The sequence below is a fragment of the Pteropus alecto genome, unplaced genomic scaffold (assembly GCF_000325575.1).
Source record: "Pteropus alecto unplaced genomic scaffold, ASM32557v1 scaffold249, whole genome shotgun sequence".
Lineage (NCBI taxonomy): Eukaryota > Metazoa > Chordata > Mammalia > Chiroptera > Pteropodidae > Pteropus > Pteropus alecto.
The window spans coordinates 401100-421462 of NW_006443132.1; the positions used below are offsets into that span (position 1 = coordinate 401100).

Below are 20363 nucleotides of genomic sequence, written 5' to 3' on the forward strand. Positions count from 1 at the left end.
GTCCTCAGACAGTGTGGGCCCTGGGCAGAACGTGTCCCCACGGCCTGCCCGGCCAAGCACAGCCATCCAGCGCTGCTGTAGCTCCTCTGTCTCAGGGCTGAAGTACCAGCTCAGGTGGCTCTGGGTGATCTTGAAGACATGCCTTCTGTCAGGCCGCTCCCCCGCCTCAGGAGGCCCCACCTCAAACCCAATGAGGGGTAGGCTACGCTGGGCTTTCACATCCTAGAGAAAGGGACAGAGCTCGAGTCATTTTGGGGTTGGGCTTCTCACTGGTTTTGCACCTGCTAAACCCCTCTTCCCCTGCTCGAGAACCTTCCATGGCTCCACTGAGAGCAACAGGAAAAAATCTGAACTGGGGCTAGGACACAGGCTGGGTTCAAATGCCTTTTTCCTCATACCCAAAAACAGCTGGGCTAGTCTCTTTAGCATATATATACATCAAATAACATTTTCAGGTCTTTGTCTAGGTTGTTGGCCCATCTGCATGTCCTCCCCTCCCTCAAATTGGACCTAGCAGTGCCCCATTCTCCACTCTGGCTTCTTTCAGGAAGCCAGCTTCCTCTCCCAACTCACCCCATTTCCCCCTACATATGTTGGCCCACAATCAGTCTTTGCATCAAGCTAGACTGTCTCACAATAGTGGGGGTTCTGACTTCCACTGAGGCTTACCCTATCCCCCAAGGACAAGGAGAGGACAAGGACAGAAGTGGAAGGGGGAAGCCAGGTTTTGCCAGGTGGCTGAAGAGACCCAAAGGAGCAGGGTACACACCTGAGGGGCTCCATAGATGTACAGCACCAAGGGTTCATTCTCAGGGACCACAAACCATGCCTTGTGCCAGCCTTTCCCACCCTTCTCCATGTAGTGTAGGAAGCTGCAGATCACGCTGTTCTCCGCAGCCACTGAGGCCTGTTTCTGTGGCCAGAGATATGGGGAGCATCAGTATTGATCGAAGGCCTAGGCTGGCTCCTCTGGGCTTCAATACCCCCACAGTGTAGGGATTGCTATGCCCATACTGCAGATGAGGACACTGAAGCTCAGATGCCAGGAGTGATTTGCCCAATGTCCTCAGGTGAGTCAGTCAGGCCATGGTTTCCACCTTTAAGAGTTGGTGGGAAGGATATACAGCTCTCAGCAGGGGCACCTAAATGCCAGGCATTCTTCTATCAGTCCATTTATTCCTCAAGCCATTTATGCATTTATACCTCAACTTCTTTTTTTCCCATCTTTATTCACCTTTCACATATTCATTCCCTGCACTCGGTGAGAAGCAACCTAGCATTGTGGTTAAGGGGATGGGTGGGGGTAAGGCAGCCTGGCTCAGAATCTTAGCTCTAAATGAAAATGTGTTCACTTGGAAGGAGAGCCTATAGAGCTGTTGTAAGAGTTAAATGAATAGAGGCAGAGTGCTTAAAACAGTGTGCCTGGCACAGAGTAAGCATTCTTTAAGTGTTAAGTAAAATAACTCTATTTAAACACAAAATGTGCACGTGCTTAGAAAGATAAGAAACAAAAGCATTAGTGGTAATCTAGTGGGTAGTATAGGGTGTTTTTATTATTTTTGTTTAATATTGTCTAATTTTCTTCAGTGCACATATCCTGCTTTGTAATAAGAAACAAATTTGTTTAAAAAAAATACATCCAAGGCTTGCCACTCAATGGCTGTCTGATTTGGGCAAACAACCTCCTTGGGCCTCAGTTTCCTCATTTGTAAAATAGGGATAGTAATAGCATGGATAGATAGTTACTGTTAGGATTAAATGTCTAAAGCACTTAAATAAAAATTACTGGCTTTCATTCACTCTTGCATTCATTGTATTCACTCCAAGCCTGGATCACTTGTTCAATGGATGCACATGCCACCCTATGGTTTCAGATGCCCAGGCTTCAGTGTGGGACGGTTAGTGGTTGTGGGTCTGGCTCTTACCTCCAGGATGGACCTCCGGCGCTGGGGTGTATGCTGGCTGCAGGCTGGGCTGCTCCCAGGTACCCCATGCAAGGCCACGTAGCAGTCAGTACACACGCGGTTGGAGCGGTTGTTATCATAGATGAGGCGGGCCCGGAACTCGGAGCACTTCCCACAAACCACCTGGAGTGGCAGGTGGGCAAGAGAAGCTTGATTCCAGCAGGCCTTCCCCTTCAGTGTACTAACTCCCACAGCAGACTCACGGCCTCTCCCCGCTTGGTGGGAGCCCTCTCAGAAGTGAGCCTTCAGGCTGCCAGCCTGTCCCCTCCCTAGCTCTGCCCCTGCCACCCAACACTCACATGCCCGCAGGCCTTGCAGTGGTGCCTGCGCTTGGTGATGGAATTGAAGGGCTCCTGGCAGCGCATGCACATGGTGACTTCCTTTTCTCGGATGGGTGTAGGTGCCCGCTTCCCAAGATCCACGTTCTGGAGAGAGGGCCAGGTCCCAGGTCAGAGACAGCTACTCCCTAGCCCAGTCCAGCCAGCCCTTGCCCCTGCTCCAAGGCTTGGATCATCACTGGGAGGCAGCAGACATGTTCAGAAGACCTGCCTTTGATTCCTGGCTCTGTCCCTACCTCACTGTGCTACTGAAGGTAAATCACTTCTACTTTCTGGGCCTCCATTTCCCTAGTGATTCCTCTGAGGCCCTACCAACAGAAGACTGCTTCTGAAGTCATGCACTGCCTCTCTGGTCTTTATTCTCTGGGAAGAGAAGAACATCTCAAGGTAAAGGTGGGGACTTGGAGGCCTGGAAGGGGTCCCAGTGCAGAGGGAGGGGGTGTAGACTCTTACTGGAGAGTTAGGGGGTGTGTCTTCATCTTCCCTGTTTGCTGAGTTTAACAGTTTGAAGGTCTCCAGCGTTTGTTCATGCTTCAGGAGGGTGGAGTTGATGGCCTGGGGAGGCGGTGTTAAGAAATGAGAGGTCAGATCGCTTCACAACCCACCCATTTCCACTCTCACCTCAACATTCCCGTGACCTAGCTTGGAGTCAGAAAAGTGAGTCCTAGGCACTGCTCTGCCCCTTGAGCAAGTCCCTTTCCAAAGTCAGGTTTCAGTTCTTATATTTGTGGAAAGAGGGAGGGGAGATCAGTGGCTACAAAACCTCAGAAGGCCTTCCTAGCCACTGTCTGGGCTTAAGGTTTAACAGGGCTTAACTCACTGGGGTTACACTCTCAGAGGAGCCAGCTCTCTAAAGGAAGAATTTGTTAGTTTCTGCTTAACCTCTGGACCTCAGTTGGCTTATCTGTAAAATGGGGATGGTAAAGTTTGTTGTCCAGGACCATTCTGGTCAGATGTGAGTTTTAGGGGAGAGTCCACCAACCCCTAGGAGACCTGTTAATACTCCTCCAGCCCCCTACCACAAAGCTTCTTGGATGTTACCTGGACCCAGTCTTTCTTCTCCTCCTCAGTCCTTGGGGGCAAAAAAGAAAGATGTTGGGTTAGGCAGGCCAACCAAAAGCAATTGGAATGGTAAAGAGCAGGTGTTTTGGAATCAAGACAGACCTGGGATTTGACCCTCTGCTCCTTCAATTATTACCTGTCTGTGTTTATTCATAGTTACTAATACCTTCCAGATCCTGTGCTAGGAACTTGAGCCTGAGAGAGGACCCTACCCTCAAGGAGCACATGGTCTAGAGAGGAGAGATAGGGACAATATAGGGGATTAGTGCTGTGACAGAGTGAAAATAGGGCTGAGGAGCCCAGAAGCGGAAACCTGCCCCAGCCTGGAGTTTTGGTGGGGGCTGCTAAAGAAGGATTATGTGGAAGAGTATGGAACATACAAGAAACCACAAATAGTTCCCTGTTGCTGGAATGTCAAGTTTGATAAAGGAGGGCAGTTTATTTTTCTTCACTTGTAAAATGGAGATGATAATTATCAGTCTGGGTTGTTCCGAGCAGTAACCGAGGTGACGTGTAAAATGCTTGGCACAATCCCTGGTACACTAGATGCTCAATTAATGTGAATTTCCCCTTCCCTTTCCATTCTGTCCCCAACTCTACTGTCTGCCCTGCAGTTTCCAAGGCTTCTGCTCAGTTGCAGTCCTATCAAGTGCTAACTAGGGATAGAACCCAGCCTTTTGGCTGATTGCCTCCTGACCTCTCTCTTCTAATCCCCTTCCACATCCACACTCCAGACATCAAAAGTGTTTTCCTAGGATGAAAGTCTGACTGTATCCTTAGAACTACTTTATGAAAAATTAAGGATGTGAGTCAATATGTAGCTACAAGAATGTCCATTTGCAATGCTATTTATTATAGTGAAAAATTGGAAGAAACCTAAGTGTCCAACAATGGGGAATCAGGTACAAAAAAAAAAGACAACTTGAATGAGCTACAAAGCTGTTTATAATATGTTAAGTGAAACAACATATATAAAATACACATATAGCATTTCATTTTTGTTTAAAAATATACGTGACACGAGTGTTTACATTTGTCAAAACTCATCCATGGTATATTTAAGACCTGTGCTTTTCACTGTCTGAAAATTTTGCCTCAAGAAAAGGTGGGGGGGTGGGTAGGGGGGAGGGACCTTAAACAAACATTGAACTTTAGGTAATGATATACACGCCAAACTCTTTAAGGATAAGGTATAGCGATGTCTATAACTAACTTTGAAATGCAGTAAAAAAAAAATCAGATGGATTGGTGGATGGATGAAAGGATAGATTTGTGATAAAATAAATATAGCACAATGTTAACATTTGTAGAATCTATATGATAGGTTTATGGGTATTCACTGTACAATTCTTTAAACTCTTCTGTATTTTGAAATTTTTCATAATAAAATACAGAAAGAAAACATTGTGTGTTATGTGTACACACACACAGGTGGATAGAGGAAAGCCCTTAAAGGGGATCTGCCAACATATTAGCACTGGCTCTCTCTCTAGGTGGTACAGTTCTAGTGAATTTTACTTTATTCTGATTGCATTCTTTTTTTTAAAAAAAATCTTTTTAATTTATATCTTCTAATTTTTTTGCAGTAAAAATATTGCTTTTGATTTTTAAGAGCCACAATAGTGTTTTTGGCAATGCATGATAAAGTATATAGGGGTAAAGAGTCATGTCTATAATTTACTTTAAAATGATTCAGCAAAAGATATACATGGCAAAATGTCAATAGCCATTTTTCTAAGGCAGTGGTTCTAAACCCTGTTACACACATTAAATTCACCTGGGGAGCTTTTAAAACTCCCCATGTTCAAACTACACCCCACACAAATTAAATCAGAGCCTCTGGGGGTGGGTCCCAGACATCAGTTTTTTTTGAAAGTTCCCCAGCTGATTCCTACATGTCATCAAGGTTGAGAACCAGTTATCTAAGTGGTGGGCATATGGGTGGTGGTTGTATTTCTACAAAAAAAAAAAAAATTGAAATTTTTCATTAAAATAACTTTTTAAAGGACAGTAAAAGCAATTGCAAAGCAAACCCTCCATGCCTTCCTTCTGCCACTAGGAGGAAACCCTACACTGCTAAGCGCACCCTTCTGGGCCCAGCATCCCTCTGCAGCCCCCTCCCTCCACCCTCCTAGCATACTAGGTGTCCCAGTATTGAAGCTTGTCACTCAGGCTCTTCTGAGGCACGACTGGGTCCCACACCTCTCCCGCCACCTTCCTGATATGCCTGTCAGCTTTGTTCTCACTTTCCTGGCTGCAGATCTCCAGGATGCTCTGTTTTCTGGAACTTCCAACACCCCCAGCCCACATCCACCTCTCCAGCCTCCATGCAGTCTCAACAATGAAAGTTCTGACTCTCGTTTCTCATTTCCTTGTAGCCTGTCAGAAGCAGATCATCTAGCCATGTGCATCCACTCTCTAGTCCTGACCATGACCTTGATACCCTATCACCTGGGCCCTCAGAAGGCAGTGAGCGCCAATTCCAGCTTTGTTCCTTTCTAGCTGCGGGCTCTTGGGCAAGGTACACAACTCTTCTGTGCCTCAGTTTCCTCAACTGTAAAATGGGGCTGATGCTAACAGTACTTCAAGGGTGGTTTTAAGGATTGAACTCATCAATTTACACTTAAATTGTTTAAGTTAAACTTAAATCAATGCCTAGCATTAAGAGCAAGTCTTCGTTAAACGTGAGCTATTGTTATAATCATCCAGTAGAAGATGGATATGAAAGAAGCCCCTTTGTTAAATGACTGGGTATTATTTTTAAATTTGTTATTTAAAATTTTTTATGAAAAATTTCAAGCATACAGAAAAGTAGACAGTGTAACACAAGGGCATTAAATATATACCCTCTATATAGATACAAAATTTTAAAATATTTTACCATATTTACTTCATACATGTATATATTATTAATATGTATTTTATATGTATGTATATGTGTATGCATATATGTATACATATATGTATTTTTGGTTGATAAACCACTTAAAAATAAATTATGAATATCATGATACTAAATCTTATGCATGCATCAGAAAACAGCGTCATTCTCTTATATAACCTCTATACCATGATCATAGCTGAAGAAGTTAGCAGTAATTCCCCATTATGTAATGCTCAGTTCACATTTAGATTTTCCCAGTTGTCTTGCAAATATCTTTTAAGGCTTTTTTTCTCAAATCAGCCTGTCATCAAGGACCAAGCACTGCATTTGGTATTTCTCTTAAATCTCTGAATCTATAATGAACTATTTGTGTTGTTGTTATTCATCTCATTCTTCCCTCTCCTCTAACAAAACCCACCAAAAGAGCAAGACTGCATCTTTCTCTGGAACAATCTCTCCCCTAGGGAGGTAGCCTGTCTGCCTGGTGTTAGGCCTAGAATGCCTCAGCATATTTGAAGGGAAGGTATAGGGAAGGGCAAGTACCTGGCCTGAAGCTCCAGGGAGCGCTGCTTTCCTGACACCAGGAAGGTCCGAGGCAGATTGAGGTTGGAACTTTCCTTTAGCTGAATGGAGGGAGAAAGAGCTTTGTGAGGCCTATTGAGCTCCCCAGGGCCTTCATCCTCTGCACAGATGCATGCATAGACTTGGGTTCAAAATCAGAATGTCTTTGTTACAATCTCCTAGCACCAAGGCCCCACTCCAGGTCCCATTTCCCACCTCCTTGTGCTTACCTCCATGCCATCTACATCAATGCGTGCCCGCACGCTAAACTTCTGGCCAAGGAGCCGCAGCCTGGGCACGCAGTAAAGAAGGCGGTCATTGAACTAGGAAGGAAAAGGTTTGGGATGTATGTGTGGAGGACCAGGAGGGGTGTGGTCCAGCTCCCTTATAGTACTCCTCAAGCTTTATTACTGGGGACTCGAAACAATAGATGGAGAAGACAGCCCAGATTGGGCACAAAAGTTGCAAGGAAAGAGCCTAGGCATGGGAGTTACTTCCTAGTTGGGTGACCTTGGGCAAGTTGCTTCTCTCTGTCTTAGTTACATCATCTAGTATAGGTAGTAAAAGTACAATGAGTTAATGGAGGAAAGAATGGCTAGCGGGAGTTACAGTCTTGAGTGATTACCAAGTCAACATGTATGGGGGCATGGCCCACCCACAACCCCACACCTGGCACTTACTAATATGAGGTAACGGTCTTGAGTGGTCCCATTCTTTGCTGACAGCTTAAGGATGTGGCCTTCTTTTATGAGCTCTTTGGTGGGGCTGACAATGTCTTCCTCACCCCCTAACAGCTCATAGACTTTCAGCAGCTTATGCATTCGCTCCTGGCAAGAGACAGTGAGCAAAAGGCAGGGTTGGAGCGCCAGCCTCCCCTTAGATATCCACAAGTCACAAGCCCAGGACAGAGACACCATGGGTGGGTGGCCAAGGAAGGGCAGGGATAGAAGGGCCACTCACCATTTTGCGGATGGCAGCATTAGAGTGCTCTGCTGCTGTGGCTATCAGCTCCAGAGACTCTGCAGGCAGAGTAGGATGTCAGATGGGGGACTAGCAGAGAAGAAGCTCTTCAAGGCTGCTTTGCTCCTCGAATACCTCCTCATGGCCTGACCATACCCTCCCCATCCCAGAAAGCACCAGCCTCAAAGATGTCGATAGCAACATCACTTTAAAAATCAGAAACTGTCTCAATGCCACAATCGTAATACATGGAATAGCTGGCAGCCACTAATACAAAATTAAAAAATTATTATTACCATTAAAAATATCGATAATAATTACATATGTAACTAGAAGGAAACATACCCATGTTTAACAAGTTGTCTCTGGATGGTGGAACTACGGGTGGTTTTTATTATCTTCTTTAGATTTTTCTGTATTTTTCATGTTTTTGACAAAGAACATGTATTACTTTTATAATCAGAAAAAAAAGTCATATAAAGAAACAAAGAGATGATCCTATTCTTTGTCTCAATAATTCTGATTATAGGAACTAAGAAAATACATGTTCTATATACAAATACACTTTGATTGCAATGGTATTTAAAACAGTGTCAAACTGGAAACAAAAATGTCCAACTGTAGAGGTTCAGTTAAATAAATTAATGTGCATTCATATAATGGTCTACTAAACAACCTTTACAAATGATACTTATGTAGGGTTTTTCATAATCTTGGAAATGCTCAGGACATTTTAAGAAAAGGATACAAACTTGTATATACTGAAAGATCTTGATTTCACAAATATATGTGAATAAAAAAACACCAGGAAGAATACATGTCAAAATGTTTCTCTTGCTTATACTCTGGGGGCTTGTATCACAGGTGATTTTTTCCTCTCTCCCTTTTTTATCTTTCCCACAATGTCCATATTTCCTATAGTGGCCAGGTATCATCAGGAAAAAAAAAATTGAAATAAGTCCCTATACATCTCCATACACCAACAAATCCTGCTGATGCACCCCACTTTTGTCTATTATACAGTGCTGGATTTTCCCACTCAGAAAATATGCCTGTAATGGAAGGAGCACATGTGCTTCTGGAGAAAGTGCATATGGTTGGCAAGCTAAGTCTTGTTTTCCTAGGAGGCCCTATTCTCCATAACCAAGTCTTGGTGCTCAAGATCTGTGGCCCCTGTCCCAGCTCAGGCCTTTCAGGTGTCAGTCTTCAATCTCCAACTCTTCTTCTGTCCTAGCTGTCAGAGGGAGCTTTCTCACACATGGCTGGCTATCATTCCTCTGCTCAAATCTGTCAATGGCTCCCCTATGCCTGCAGGGTAAAGACTCAGCCCTTTACCCTGGCATTCAAAGCCCTTAGTGATCTGGCTTCTGCTGACCTCTCCAGCTTTCTTCATTTGCACCTCTCTCAACATGTCCTGTCTTGCTTCACCTGGCCAACTGCCACTTAATCTTCTAGATTCAGCTCATCTCCTCCAGAAAGCCTGCCCTGAGTTCCCAGGCTGGGTTCCACATTCCTCTTAGCTCCCCTGTGTCCCACTGTTCACACTGTGTGTTCATTGTATGTTTATATATCCACATCTGTATCCTGGAGTAGACTAGGAGCTCCCTAGGATGGGGCCAAGGTCCCACCACTATCTCCAGGGCTCCCCAACAGATGCTTTGAATAAATTAACTCCTTCAATCTTCATAACAACCCTGTAAGATAGGTGTGATTGTGCCATTTGACCTATGGGAAAACTGAGACTCAGAGAAGAGGTGGCACCCCCATGTTGGGTGGCAGAGGCAGAAGGTGCCCAGGGAAGGGACAGGAAGAAGACTCTGGCAAGTTGTGGGCCTATAAGTCAAGCTTGTGTAGGCTGCTGGACTCAGACTAGAGGCTTTGCTATCAGGCACTCCGTCTGGAGATGTCTTATGTGGGGAATGGACTGGCATTTCCAGGAGTTCAGTGTGTCCAAGCTGTCTGGGGATTCAGTGTGGGGATGCCAGTCTAGGAATTCATTTGGAGTTCAGGCTAGGGAGTGCAGTTTGGAGAGCCTGGTGTAGGAGCTTGGTATGGAGGCTTTGGTGGGGTCTGGTCTGAGTTTGGCAGTCTGGAATGTTGGTTCAGAGTCCAGTCTTGGGCTCAGGGTAGGCAGCTCAGGTCAGGAGTTCCAGCTGACTTGGTTTGGGAAGCCCAGCATGGGGTCCGGGCTCTAGAATTTAGACTGGGAAGTAGAAAGTAGGAGAGTCAAGTCTGGGGAACCAGAGGTATGATTCAGTGGAGTTCAGAGCTGGAGGCACTTTCTCATGCTCTGCCTGGGGATTTTAGTCTGAGGGAAAAAATAGGGAGGTCAGCTTAAGATCTTGGGCTGGGGGACTTAGTGAGCATCTCTCGGGCTGGTTTTCATTCAGAGTCTCATTCTGAGCAGCTCAAAAAACCAGACTGGGAAGTTTTTTTTTTGGGGGGGGGGCGAGGAGGGGTTCATCTTTAGGCTCAGTGTGGGAAGCTCAGACAGCCAAGCTCAAGTTCTGAGGTTCTTTCCAGGGACACATACAGATAGGGCTGAGATTGGTACAAAACAGGAAACTAAATTTGGTGAACTTAATCTGGGGGCTGATTTTTAGAGGCACTAAGTATGGAAGGCATCAGCCAGGGTATTCAGTAATAGAAACAACTAACATTTATTGAGCCTGTAGCATGTGCTAGGTACTGTGCTAAACGCTTTACCTTCATTATCTCCTTTATCCTCCAGATAACTATGAGGTAGGTATTATCATGCCTGTTCTACACACCAGAAAACTAAGACTGAGAGACTGAGTAGTTTGCCCAGGGACACACAGATAGTAAAATGACTCAATCTGAGTTCCGGTCAAGATGGCGGAGTAGGTAAATGCGGTACTTGCCTCCTCCCACAACCACATCAAAATTACAACTATACTACAAAACAACCATTATTGAGAGTCATCTGAAGTCTAGCTGAACAGAAGTTCTACAAGTAGGAACACATAGAAGAGGCTACCTCAAGAGTGACCAGAGGGATGGAGACATGAAACAAGCTGGTCCCAGAGGGCATCGTTCCTTTGTTGAGCCCTGCCCTGCCTGGCTCGCAGACCCAGAAGGCCACAATATCTGAGACTCCATCAATGTAATTAACACTGGTTGCCTCACCTTGGTGATTCCCTGACACCCCACCCCTCCCAACATGTGGGCCCACCCAAGCCATTTCCAATGGATTTTCCATACAAAACGCCTGTCTTGGGTCATAGTGTGGACTTTCCTAAAATCTCTCAAAGGTTCACAAAACCTAAACAAGCATCATCTGGCCTCAGCATGCCCCATACTTCGTGCTGAGCAGCCTCAAGCCTGTTGCTAGCAGCAGCCGGCCTTGGTTTGTGGCTTGGCCTCTCGAGGTACTTCCGAGCCCAGTGTGGGTGGTGGCATCTGTGGATTGCTTGGTGGCTCATGCCAGGTGGCCCTGGGCAGGGCACAGGCTGCAGCTAAACTTGGCCTGCAGCAGGATCCCTCCCAGGAAGCCCCTGCCTACACTTCTCATACAGTGGGGGGCTTCAGTCTAAGCTGGAGCACCATCTGGGGTTATATCTGAGGCTTATATCTTCAGTCTACGCTGGAGCACCACCTGGGGTTATATCTGGGGTTATATCTGCTCTACCCAAAGAGCAGATAGGGCAGGCACTAGAGCCCTGCTAAAGTAATACTTGCTCTGTAGGGTCAGCCCCTGCACAACAGCTCCTCCACTGATCATGCCCAGCCCTCACAACCAATCAGCTCAAGGGTCAATCCCTTCCACTGAGAAGCAAATAGCAACCAAGGCTCAACTACAACAGGAGGGCACACATAACCTATACAAGGGACATACCTGGAGCACCCAGCTCAGATGACCAGGGAAGACTGTGCCACTGGGCCCACTTATGTAGCATACCTACTACATACTTCTACTAAGACCAGGAGACATGTTCTACCTAATACATAGAAATAAACACAAGTAGGCAGCCAAAATGGGAAGACAAAGAAACATGTTCCAAATGAAAGTACAAAACAAAGCTCCAGAAAAAGAACTAAACAAAATGGAGACAAGGAATCTACCAGATGCAGAGGTCAAAAACTTGTGATAAGGATGCTCAATGAATTTATAGGAAGAGTAGAGGAACTCAGAACTTTAACAAAGAGATAGAAAACATAAAAAGAACCAGTCAGAAATGAAGACTACAATAACATTAATGAAGAATACCTTAGAAATTAACAGTAAATTAGATGAAGTGGAGGATCAAATCAGCGATTCAGAAGATAAAGTATCAGAAAACACCCAATCAGAATAGCAAAAAGAAAAAGAAATCCAAAAAAAGGAACCTCTGGGACAGCATCAAGCATAGCAATATTCGCATCATAAGGATACCAGAAGGAGAAAAGAGAACAAGGAATTGAAAACCTATTTCAATAAATAATGACTGAAAAGTTCCTTAACCTGGCAAAGGAAATAGACATACAAGCCCAGGAAGCACAGAGAGTCCTGAATAAGATGAACCCAAACAGGCCCACACTAAGACACTTCATAATTAAAATGGCAAAAGTTAAAGACAACGAGACCATCTTAAAAGCAGCAAGATAAAAGCAGTTCGTTACCTACAAGGGAGCTCCCATAAGACTATCAGCTGATTTCTCAACAGAAACTTTGTAGGCCAGAAGGGATTGGCACAATATATCCAAAGTAATGAAAAGAAAGGACCTACACAACCAAGGTTACTCTACTCAGCAAAGCTATCATTTAGAATTGAATTGAAGGACAGATAAAGAGCTTCTTAGAAAAAAAAAAAAAAGCTAGAGTTCATCACTACGAAGCCAGTATTACAGGAAACATTGGAGGGACTTCTTTAAGAAGGAAAAAGAACAAAAAGATAAAAAAAGAATAATAAAATGGCAGTAACTACATATCTAGCAACAGTTACTTTAAATGTAAATGCATTAAATGCTCCAGTTAAAAGAAAATGTGGCTGAATGGATAAGAAAACAAGACCCTTACATATGCTGCCTGCAAGAGACTCACTTCAGATTGAAAGACACACACAGACTGAAAGTAAAGGGATGAAAAAAGATGTTTCATGAAAAGGGAAACAAAAGCTGGGGTAGCAATACTTATACCAGACATAATAGACTTTAAAACAAAGGCTATAATAAGAGACAAAGAAGGACCCTATAATCCCACTTCTGGGTATTTATTTGAAGAAACGCAAACCACTACTTTGAAGGGACATGTGAATCTATATGTTCATTGCGGCAGTATTTACTATAGCCAAGATATGGAGACCGCCTGGATGTCCATCAGTAGATAAATGGATAAGGAGAAGTGGTATGTATATACAATGGAATATTACTCAGCCATAGAAAGAATGAAATCTTGCCATCTGCAACAACATGGATGAATCTAGAAGGTATTGTGCTGAGTGGAGTAAGTCAGACAGAGAAAGACAAATGTTATATGTGGAATCTAGAGAACAGGATAAACAAACAAACAACAGAAACAAGTTCATAGACACAGAAAGCATTTTGATGGTTGTCAGATTGGGGAGTGGGGGGATGGGTGAAGGGGGAGAGGATTAAGAGGTACAAATTGGTAGTTACAAAATAGTCATGGGGATATAGAGTATAGCATGGGGAATATAGTCAGTAGTATTGTAATAACTATGTATGGTGTCAGATGGGTACTGATTTATTGGGGCGATCACTTCATAAGTTATATAAATGTTGAATCACTGCTGTACACCTAAAATTAATATGTCGACTATAATTGAAAAATATAAAAATTTAAAAAACTCAATCTGAGGCCTAGTCTAGAGAGCTTATACTGGCAGCTTACTTTGGGGGTCCAGTCCAGGGAACTCATTTGGAGATTTTCAGTTTGAGAATATCATGCTAGGGGTCCACTTTGGAGATAAAGTTGCAGAATTCAGTCCTGGAAGCTCAATATGGACATGTGATTCTGTAGAACTCATGGGCTCTAAGTAGAAAAATGAGATGGGAAGCTTCTTCTGGGGACCCCAGTGACAGTGAGGTATCTTTCTTGAGTCTCAGTATGGGGCCCAGTCAGGATACCTCAATCTGTTGGACTCAGCCTGGGAATCTCAATCCATAAATCTAAGTCTGGGAGGTAAAAAATGGAGAGCACAGTCTGAGGGAAGTCAGTCTGGTAGTTGAGACTGGGAAGATCAGACTCAGAGCTTGGTGTGGGTTGCCTAATTAGTGGGACTTGGACTAGGGAGAATGCAGTCTGTAATCTCTGTTTGAAGCTCAGTCTGGGCAGCTCAATCTCAGGGTTCCTTCTGGGGTTTACCCTGGGAAACTCTGGGAATTCAGTCTGAGGGCTCAGTGTTCTCAGTCTGTGGGATGGATCTGGAGTGTCAGTCTTTTGGGCTCAGGCTAGAAGTCTCAGTCTGAAGGACAATAAGTAGAGAGATTAATCTAGGGTGCTCAGTTTGGCAATACCTGTCTATAGAATTGTGGCCAAGGAGATCAGACTGCATGGCTTTTTTGGTGAAATCTCACTCTGGGACCTCAGGCTGAAAGCTCTGACTGCAAACCCATGTTCATAGTTCAGGGTGGGGAGACCATTCTGGAGGCCCAGTCTGGGGGTCTTAGTTTGGGGAAACCAGTGTAGTAGATCTATAACTGGGACCTTGGACTGGGTTCAGCCTGAGGGCTCAGGTTAGAGATGTCAGTCCATGGGAATCAGTGTGGAAGGCTTTTTCTAGATCCTTAGGTTATGTAGCTCATTCTGCCACCTTGTGGGGGCTTCATTTAAGGAGAATATGGTACTTAGTTTGCAAATGTCTGTCTGTAGAGCTCAACTATCAAACTTTCTAAGGTTCTAGCTCTTTCTAGAGGTCTAGCCTTGGTAGCAAAGTATCCCATCTAGTAGGGAAGGCGGGACTCAGTTTGGGAAGTATACACAGCTGTTTGTCCCTGACTCTTGTGGCTTCTAGGACACCAGTTTCCTGATTTTCCTCTTACCTTTAGGACTGCTCCTTCTAAGTCTTCTTTGCTGATTCCACCTCCCTCACCTTTGTCCTTGACCTCCTTTTCTTCTCTATTTACACTTACTCCCTTGGTGATCATGTCCAGCCTCATGGCTTTGTATACTGTCTATGTGCCAGTGACATCTAGATCTCTCCCTAGGATTCTAGACTCATCTAATTGCCTCACTGGCAGTCACTTTGAACAAGTCCAAAATTAAACTTCTAAGGTCATCTCAGAAACAATCACCACCAGCCAAAAATCTGCAAGTCATTCTTGAATGTTTCTATCAACAGTAGGCTATTAGTAGTTAAGTTTTGAGGAAGTGAAGTTGTAAACAGACTTTCATTTGGGGGCGGGGGGCGCCTCAAACCCCTGCATTGTTCAAGGATCAATTGTATAATACATCCTGAATCCAGCCATTTCTCATTACTTTCACTACTATCATCCTCATCTAAACCAACTTTTCTCACTTAATTTATTACAAAAGTCTTTTCTAACTGGTATCTCTCCTGCTCCCCAAGTAATCCCAATCAAAACTTTCCCGTGGCTACCCACTATATTCAGAATAAAATCCATCCACTTATCTTGGCCTTCAAAGTCTTATTCCTTTCTCCAACACTACTTCTACTATTCTGCCCTCACTTGTCATGCTCAGGTCACACTGGCCCTCTTGTGGGTCCAGAGATAAGCAAGCTGCCACCCCCTACCCTAACCTCCCCCTTAGGAACTCTGCACTTGCTGTTGCCTCTGCCTGGAATGTACACCTCCCCTATCAGTACTCTTCCCTAACCTGCATGTGGCTCCCTTCTTTTCGTTATTCAGGTTATATTCAAATGTCTTCTCAAAAGGCCACCCAATTACCCTCTTGTTCTCTGAATTACATGTAGCACCTATCTAATATTCTCCTGTGTATTTATTACAGTAAGTCCTCACTTAACATCATCGATTGGTTTGTGGAACTGCAGAGAAATAATGTATAATGAAACCAGTTTAATCATAATGCTAATTGATATGAGTTAAGTTCCTACAGCACTTCATCAATGTTCTAATGAAACTATGTTGAAGGAAATGGTGTTATTTAAGGACTTGCTATATGTTTGTTTTTTGTCTGTCTCCCTGACTAAAATATACACTCCCTGAGATCAAGGACCTTGTCTGTCTTGTTCACCTCCATATCTCTTGTGCCTAGGACAATGCAAAGAACACCGAGCTGCTTAGTAAATATTACGTTAATGAAGAAATGAATGAAAATGACAGCCTGGGGGAAAGTGGAAGAAACTCTGGGAAGTACTTTTTGGGGTGTGTCCCTGGGGGGTTGGGTCTCATACTTGAGAAATCAGAATTAAACACTTTTCTAGTGATTCAATGTGTGAGAACTCAGTCTGGAGAGATGGTATCTCAGCGTAGAGATCTTAATCTGGGAGGCAGAAAATATGGGGTTCATTCTGGGAAGTTCAGTTCTGGAGAAGTGATTCTGTGGAGCTCTGATCAGACCTGGAGGTTCTTTTGAGAGGTTCATTCTAGGTAGTGGCTGGCAGACACAGAGTGGGCTCTAAGTGTGGAGGATGGAAATCGGGGGCTTGATGAGACAAATCTCTTTCTGGGGAGTTCAGCTGTGTAATTCAGTAAAGAGGGATCGGCTCAGTCTGGGCTCTCAGTCTGGTGGCTCAGTCCCTGGGGGTTCAGGCTCAGTATCACTTCAGACTTGGGACAATTTCATTTACAAACAAGTCTAGGGGTTAGCGTGGGGTCTTGGCCTAGGAAACAAGTAGCTCCCTTTAGGGGATAATTCTGGGCATGCCCCTCAAAAATCTGGCATCCCAGTTGGGAACTTCAGACTGGGGGACTCCTGAATGTTCTGTCTGGGTCCTCAGGCAGAGACCTCAATCTGGAGGTTCATCCTGGGGTTTCACTCCAGAACCTCAATGTTGGCCTTTCAGTTTGGAGATCCTATTCTGTGATCTCAATTATGCGGCAGTGGAAGGCTGACCCTGTTAGTTAAGTCTTGGTACAGGGCAGGGCCTGGGTATGTGCACTCACTTTGGGCATCCTTGCTGTCCGGGGAGCCATGGGGCAGCTTTAACAGATAGTCCTTGAGAAGTAGCTCATAGCGGGGGATGCGCTGCACGGGCTCCAACATGTGGTGTTGCAATGTCAGGTTCCCACAAGCTTCCTCCTTCTGTGATAGGCAGAAGCAGAGAGCTTAGGTCTGGCCACAGACCCCCTACCACGTCCCCACAGACCTCTCCTCCCCAGTCTGCCCCATCCAGCTTTGCCACTTACCTGCACCTCATGGATGATCACTTTAAACTGGGTGGAGCGCTCTGTCCAGGTGTTGACCAGCTCCACTGCCCGGTCAAAGTTCTTCACGTACTCGCCGTACATCTTAAGAAAGGGTGCCAGCTTCTGCAGGATGTCTCCAATGCGTGGGTAGCGGTCCCTGAGGTAGAAGCAAGGGCTGACATGGTCCTGTTGATCCCTGTCCCCCAATGCCCCCACCCTATAGGTCTGCAGCCCTAGGCAGGCCACTTTCACTTCAGACCTGGAAATCTACTTCTCAGCCAGTCTGCTCCTTTGGAAATTCTTCTTATATTATAGGCCCATTAAGTCAAGAGGCTTAGCTTGACCTGAGACCACAGCCTGGGCTGTCATCTACCCCAACTCTGCCCTGCTTGAGCACCAGGAATGACAAATCATGGAATACCTGCCCTGACCTCACTTCACATGCTGATTATTGATTCTGTGCCCAGTCTTATGTTGGGTGATTCTGGGGACACAAATGAGCCACACTTCAGTGAGCTCTGATAGGGTCTCTGGTAGGGGAGGCTAACTGACCAGGCGGTTGCACTCCTCAGGAGTCTCAATTGGCTGGGGGACACACAGGACCAGGCCTGATCCAGCCCTCAGGGGTCACAGTCAGTTGGGGAGGTGTAGGAAGTGGCTTCATGCCAGCCCTATGTGGTCTCAGTCTGGTGAGGGCGACACATACTTTATCCTGTGGGTGTGAGGAATGTGGAGATGTTTTAAGCAGGAAATGACATGGTCTGATTGTTGTTCAGAAAGACCATTTTGGCAGGTAGTGTAGACTCTAAAGGACGGATTGGAAGAGAAGAGCCTCTAGGCCAGGAGATTGCCTATCAACCCTGCCCTTCTACCTCAGGCCTCAGCTCAGGCATTACCTCCTCCCTTGAATCATTCTCTAACCCCCAGGCTAGCTTTGGTCTATTTGGATTCCCACAACCTCCCATTCACAGCTGTCATAGCACTGATAAAAAAGAACAACAGCTCACATTCATTGAACACTTACGTACTGGTTACTGTTCTAAGCCCTCTACATGTATTGACTCATTTAATCCTTAAAACAACCCTACAGAGCAGTATATAATTATTACCCTCATTTCATAGAGAGGAAACTGAAGCACAGTAATTTATGAAATTTATTTAACGTCACAAAGCTACAAGTGGCAGAGCTGGAATTTGAACCCAGCCAATTTGGCTCTTAACCTCATACTCTTAAGAGCTTTGCTATTCTGATGGAATTTTCTGAGTCCTGGTCTATGTTTCATATTAGACTGGGAGGGCCTAGAAGGCAGAGCTTGGGCCTGATTCTTTTTGTGACAGGCGGTAAGAGGAGAGAGCAGGCAGGAATGAAATCTCATGCACCCATCTGGCCTGGGCTCAGCAGGCAAGTGCACAGGAGGGTGGGCAGCCTAGTTCTGGGGCCCCTCACCATTCCTCCATGCGCTTCTCTAGCTCAGGCAGCAGGAACTGCTGGTGGAAGCAGTAGATGGAACAGATGTTAGAGAAGATGCCATGGACAACATCAGCCGGGAAGGAACTGCGGTTCCGAGCTTCTTCCAGCAGCCGCGCACAGAATACCTGTGGGGCAGGGCAGGAGTGCTTAGCTCAGCTCAGCCTGGGACTTGGCTGGGGAAGGGGCAGCTTGCAGGTAAGGGCAGTGTTTGTGGGCAGCTCTGTGGACATTTAGGATCAGCATGGTCTTGAGATTGAGGAGAGAGGGAATGGGGTTAGGCTTATATCCGGTTTTGGATTTCAGGTTGTCAAAGTTAGGATCTGAAGGTAGGCACTGGAACAATGAGAAATCAGGATCAGGGTCAAGGTCAGAATTAGATTCAGGGTCAGAGAGAAGGTTGGAATTAGATCCATCCATTTAGCAAATTTTTTGAGTGCCACTGTGTGCCAGGCAGTGAATAAAACAGAAAAAAATCCTCATCCTTAGGGATTCTAGTGGATTTGAGGTCAGGGTTAGAATGAGGTTCAAGGTCTGCTTTATAGCCAGGGGTAAATTCAGGATCTGGGTTGGAGTTGCAGTTAGGGCTTGTGTACCCACCCAGGGTTAGCAATGATGATTGGTACAAAGATCAGGCTAAGGGTCATAATCAGAGTTGGCCTCAGGGACATGATGGGGGTTAAGGTCAGAGAGGAGCCTTGCCACTTCTAGGTTCTGGCCCCAATAGTAGGGTTGGGCTCAGACCCTATCACTTCCTCCTTGGCACCCACCTACCAGGTCCTAGGGTCCCGGGATCCCCGAAGGGCCATTCACCTGATCCAGGAGATGAAGCCTGGAAACGTAGGCCTTTTCAGTTTGCAGGAGCTCATTGGCAATGTGGAACACCTTCTGTTGCACAGTCAACTGGAAAGGAGAAGAGGCAACCACTTATTCATCGTCTTGTAACCTAACCATCACCCAAGCCCCCAGAATTCTCAGAATAGCTCGAATGCTACTCTAAGCCTAAAGCCACTAGGAGATAACCCTACCTCCCATCCCTAGACCCATAAGCCCCCACAGCTTCACCCATGGCTCCCCAGTGTGTCATAAAAGCCACCCCTCAATTCCGATGCTATGCACTTCCTTACTTGGCCACTCTACCCAGCCATCTGCTCTCTCTATCCATTCAGCATAGTGCAGTGGTTAGGTGCGTGGGTGGGGAAGTCAGACTTCCTGGGTTCGAATCCTAACTCTGCCATTCATTAGCTTGCATAAGTTGTGTAACTGCTCTGTATTTAAGTCTCATCATCTACATATACAGATAATTATAGGAACTAAGTCCATGTGTAATTGAGACAATTAAATGATTTACTATAAATAAAACATAGCAGACTACAGATTAAGTAGACTATAAATGTTAGTTATTTATTCACCCACTCAGTTCACTGTCAGCAAAGGCTTGCCGAGTACCTGAGGTGGGAGAAAAAAAGCAAAAATCTAAAAATGTATAAAACTCATTGCCTGTTGGCCCAGTTTCCTATTCATTGGTCACATATTTGCTGAGTCCCTGGCCTCAGCTCCCACCTTTGAGCTGGGTTCTGATGGAGCAGGCACTCTGGCTGTGACCTAACTAAGGGCACTTTTGGAAGCAGTGATAGGCTCCTGGTGTCCAAAAGGGGTTCCTGCTGCCAAGAGCCTTCATCCCCACAGCCTCAGGTCCCTAGGGGGCTCTAGCTCTTGTGCCTCCGGAGGCTAGCTGTTGAGAAGTCTCTCTGGACATGAGAGACTTTCCATTTTACAAATAAGGAAACTGAGGCTTATGGTGGAAGCGCGGGGCCTTGGCACATGTCACATAG

At 45.3% G+C, this 20363-nt stretch overlaps 1 protein-coding gene across 1 annotated transcript in view; it reads right to left on the reverse strand.

Annotated features, from left to right (window-relative positions):
- The window catches only part of FGD1 (FYVE, RhoGEF and PH domain containing 1), a 40976-nt gene that overhangs the window by 869 nt on the left and 19744 nt on the right, over nucleotides 1-20363 (reverse strand). Inside the window, exons 6-19 of the mRNA XM_015598388.1 lie at nucleotides 19342-19431; nucleotides 18508-18656; nucleotides 17061-17217; nucleotides 16818-16956; nucleotides 7770-7828; nucleotides 7490-7636; nucleotides 7040-7132; nucleotides 6792-6871; nucleotides 3344-3374; nucleotides 2756-2857; nucleotides 2264-2389; nucleotides 1926-2087; nucleotides 770-913; nucleotides 1-222 (exon numbers count right to left, since the gene is read on the reverse strand). Of these exons, the coding sequence (XP_015453874.1) occupies nucleotides 1-222; nucleotides 770-913; nucleotides 1926-2087; nucleotides 2264-2389; nucleotides 2756-2857; nucleotides 3344-3374; nucleotides 6792-6871; nucleotides 7040-7132; nucleotides 7490-7636; nucleotides 7770-7828; nucleotides 16818-16956; nucleotides 17061-17217; nucleotides 18508-18656; nucleotides 19342-19431 (1701 nt within the window). The remainder of the gene's footprint in view (nucleotides 223-769; nucleotides 914-1925; nucleotides 2088-2263; nucleotides 2390-2755; nucleotides 2858-3343; nucleotides 3375-6791; nucleotides 6872-7039; nucleotides 7133-7489; nucleotides 7637-7769; nucleotides 7829-16817; nucleotides 16957-17060; nucleotides 17218-18507; nucleotides 18657-19341; nucleotides 19432-20363) is intronic.